The sequence below is a fragment of the Rhineura floridana genome, chromosome 1, assembly GCF_030035675.1.
Source record: "Rhineura floridana isolate rRhiFlo1 chromosome 1, rRhiFlo1.hap2, whole genome shotgun sequence".
NCBI classification, from domain to species: domain Eukaryota; kingdom Metazoa; phylum Chordata; class Lepidosauria; order Squamata; family Rhineuridae; genus Rhineura; species Rhineura floridana.
In genome coordinates this window covers 166,736,799-166,740,584 of record NC_084480.1, presented here as the reverse complement: position 1 = coordinate 166,740,584, position 3,786 = coordinate 166,736,799, and the positions used below count along the sequence as shown (strand labels likewise).

General features: G+C 53.6%; 1 protein-coding gene across 1 annotated transcript; it reads left to right on the top strand.

The window, feature by feature from the left end:
* The first annotated feature begins 1,330 nt into the window (after window positions 1–1,330).
* Window positions 1,331–1,753, top strand: LOC133377041 (BTB/POZ domain-containing adapter for CUL3-mediated RhoA degradation protein 3-like). The gene has a single exon (XM_061610246.1). The coding sequence runs from the start codon at window positions 1,331–1,333 to the stop codon at window positions 1,751–1,753; it is 423 nt and encodes a 140-aa protein (XP_061466230.1).
* The last annotated feature ends 2,033 nt before the right edge of the window (window positions 1,754–3,786 follow it).

Genomic DNA, 3,786 nt, shown 5'->3' with positions numbered 1-3,786 from the left:
GGGGTCTGCCTGCCTGCCTGCCTGGGGTCTGCCTGCCTGCCTGTCTGGGGTCTGTCTGCCTGCCTGGGGCCTGCCTGCCTGCCTAGGGTCTGCCTGCCTGCCCCCCACTTTCTCTCTCTCTCTCTCTCTCTCTCACTCACTCACTCACTGACTGCCCAAAGAGCCTACGAACCGGCCTCCAACCTGCTCCTCATGAAAAGTGGCCTTCTCATCCCGAGCTGATTCAAACGACGAGGTGCTCTAGCAGCCGCGATGGAGACTGCAGGGCACCACCTCAACTCCTAACCATCACACTAATAAAATGAGAATTAAACCAAGCCTTGCCTCCATCTCATGTCTTGGACTCTGGGCAGGACAGGAGGTAAGAAATGGGATCCTGTGCAAGTTTGCTGAGAATGGATTGATCATTTGCATGCTTATTGAGTTCAGTGGGATATACCCTCCTGCAATTATGCTTAAGATAGATTAAACTGACCATGGGGGATGGGAAGGGGAGGAGGAGGAAGGGCAAGGGAGGGGAGGAGGAGGGAGGGGAGAGGGGAAGAATGGGAAGGGAGCAGATAGGAGAGGGAGGGGAGGGGCAGCTTTGATCATTTGCATGCTTATTTTCAGTGGGATTTACTCCTGTGCAATCATGCTTACGATAGGTAAAACTGGCCATGGAGGAGAAGGAGGGAACAGGAGAGGGAAGGGAGGAGACTGGAAGGGGATGGAGAGAGGGATGAAGGAAGGGGGAGGGAAGGGGCAAAAGGGGGAATAGGAGGAGGAGGGGAGCAGGTTTGATCATTTGCATACTTTTTGAGTTCAATAGGAATCATGCTTAGGATAGGTGAAATTGACCTGGGGAAGGGGCAAGGAGGGGGGAGGGGAAGGGGGACAGAAGGAGAGGAAGGGTAGGGGTAGGGAGGAAGGTGGAGGGGAGGAGATTGGGTGGGCAGGCACTGGGCAGAGGGAAAGCCCTTTTCCTTTCCAAAAGGAAAACATTGTGAACAGTATCATTCTTTTTCAGCATTTCCCCCACCTTTTTATTCTGCAGTGGGCACATGTAGACCCTCACCCAAAGCTCTCACTGACCACATCCACACCAGTCCTTTATTTCACTTTAAACAATTATGGCTTCCCCCAAAGAATCCTGGGAAATTTAGTTTGTGAAGGGTGGTGAGAATTGCTAGGAGACACCCTATTCTGCTTACAGAGCTACAATCCCCAAAAGAGGGTCTGACTGTTAAACCACTCTGGCCACTGGAGCTCTGTCAAAGGAATAGGAGTCTCCTAACAACTCTCAGCACTCTTAACAAACTACACTTCCCAGGATTCTTTGGGGGAAGCCATGACTGTTTACACCACCATGCAGACTCTGACCAAGCAGGACACCATGCTGAAGGCCATGCTCAGCGGCCGGATGGAGGTCCTCACCGACAGCAAAGGCTGGATTTTGATTGACCACTGCGGCAAACATTTTGGGACCATATTAAACTACCTGCGTGACGGTGCGGTGCCCCTTCCGGAGAGCCGGCGGGAGATTGAAGAGCTGCTGGCAGAAGCCAAATATTATCTGGTCCAAGGCCTGGTGGACGAGTGCCAGGCTGCCCTGCAGAACAAAGATGTCTATGAGCCCTTCTGCAAGGTGCCCATTATCACGTCCTCCAAAGAAGAACAGAAACTTATAGCCACATCTAATAAGGTGAGCAGCTCTTTTGATCAGGCGTTCCATCGTCTGTGTTCGAAGCTTGGCGCATTCACAAGTTACTGACTCCCATCTGGTTTTAACTTTAATGCCTGTACAACTGTCATTGTTTAGGACTGTGGTTTGTTTTTGTATATGTATATTATGTATAGCTTTTTGTTATTGTAAGTCACCTAGAGTGTCCACTAACCTGGACAGATAGGCGACCAATAAATAAAATATTATTATTATTGTTATTATAAAATGAAATAAAGGTCTGGCATGGGTGTGGCCACCTGATTAGCCAAGCCAAACAGCCGTGAGTCTGGTTTTTAGAACACTGACGATTCTTAATGAGCATGCCCAATGCTATAATAGACTTCAATATTAAATTTCTGAAATTAATTAAAATCATCCATGCATTTTTAAAAAAAACTTTTAAACAATTTCTCTGCTTTGTCTCTTTCGGGAGAAGCTGCCACTGTTACCACCAGAAAAGAGAAAAATATGAAGTTAGCTGAATGATGGCGGCATAGGAGGACGACGCTACAGTCGGAGCTCCGTAAGCCAAGTTTTTTAACATTTATTTTACTGCCTTTAACATCTTTTGGGGGCTCACAAGTGAGTGGAGCTGAGCACCCCCCTATTTGATGAGGTCTACCTCCCTTACCTTGAGACGGTGGCGGCAAAAGAGCATTGTGGAGGGCGGCCGGAACATCACGGCAAGAGAGCGACCGGAGACTGGATGCAGCCTGCCTCCCCTGTCTCCCCTGCCTTTGATGCAGAGAGCTGCGGAAAGCACCGGCCCAGCGGTGGTGAGAGCACTGCGGAGGGCGGCTAGGCTTTGGGCGCTGCCCGACGGCGGCGAGAGAGCGCCGCAGAAAGCGGTCGGGTATGGAGAGGCCGTGGAGAACATCGGCCCGGCGGTGGTGAGAGCACCGCAGAGGGCGGCCAGGCTTTGGGTGCGGCCCAGCGGCGGTGAGAAAACATCGCGGAGAGCGGCCGGGCGTGGAGGGGCCGCAGAGAGCTTTGGCCTGGTGGTGGTGAGAGCGCCGCGGAGGGCGGCCAGGCTGTGGGCGCGACCTGGCGGCAGCGAGACAGCACTGCGGAAAGCGGTCGGGCATGGAGGGGCCGTAGCGAGCACTGGCCCGGCGGCGGCTAGAGAGCGACCGGAGTGGGCGCGACCCGGCAGCGGTGAAAGAACCCCGCAGTGAGCAGCCAGAGACTGGGTGTGGCCTGCCTCTTTTGCCTCGGCGTGGAACGACGGCGGTGAGAGAACGCCGCGGAGAACAACTGGAGTTTGGATGCTGCCTGTCCCTTGGAGCTTGTACACAGAGGAGAGGAGGAGACAGAGTATCGTCGCTATGGTTGCTCTGGCTGCTCCAGAAGAACAGGACTGTGAGGGGAGGAGGACGACAAAGCATTTTAACACTTTTACGTGGATTTGTTTGGGGGTGGGGGATTTTGCTCGAGTCCCAGGTGGGAGGGGGACATGTGCATATCGGAGAGGGCTCCTGTGGGGAGGGTGGGGGGCCACGATATTGAGAGGCTAGGCAGCAGATGCTGGAGGGGTGTGAGGGGCAGGCCAGGCCAGTTTCAGGGAACAAAGGATAGATGCATAATATCCATCCCCTGTTCCGGGCCTGCTCACCACCAGAAGACAACTGGGGGATGTACGACTCCATCCAACCTTCGGCTGCTGTTGTGTAACGCTAGGTCTGTGGTACAGAAAACATCGCTCATCCATGACATGATCTTTGATGAGAACGCAGACCTGGTATGTATTACGGAGACCTGGCTGGATGAGCACTCAGCTCCTGTGCTTGAGGCCATGTGTCCAGCCGGTTTCCAGTACGCACAGCAGCCGAGGGTTGGTAGGCGGGGAGGGGGAGTGGCAGTCATCTACCGGAGGTCCTTGAGTTTTGCCAGACTCCCTCTCCATGAGACCAAGTTTGTTGACTGCATGTACTGGAGGTTGGGCCCTAAGGGCAGTCTAGGGATTCTGCTTGTGTACCGCCCACCCCGCTGCATGGCTGCCTCCCTGACCGAGGTGCTCGAGGTTGTCTCGGGTGTGCGGGTTCTCTCCCCCAACCTTTTGGTTTTGGGAGACTTTAACCTGC

Excerpts from the sequence above, each read along its gene's own strand:
- LOC133377041 (XM_061610246.1), top strand. The coding sequence starts at position 1,331 with ATGACTGTTTACACCACCATGCAGACTCTGACCAAGCAGGACACCATG.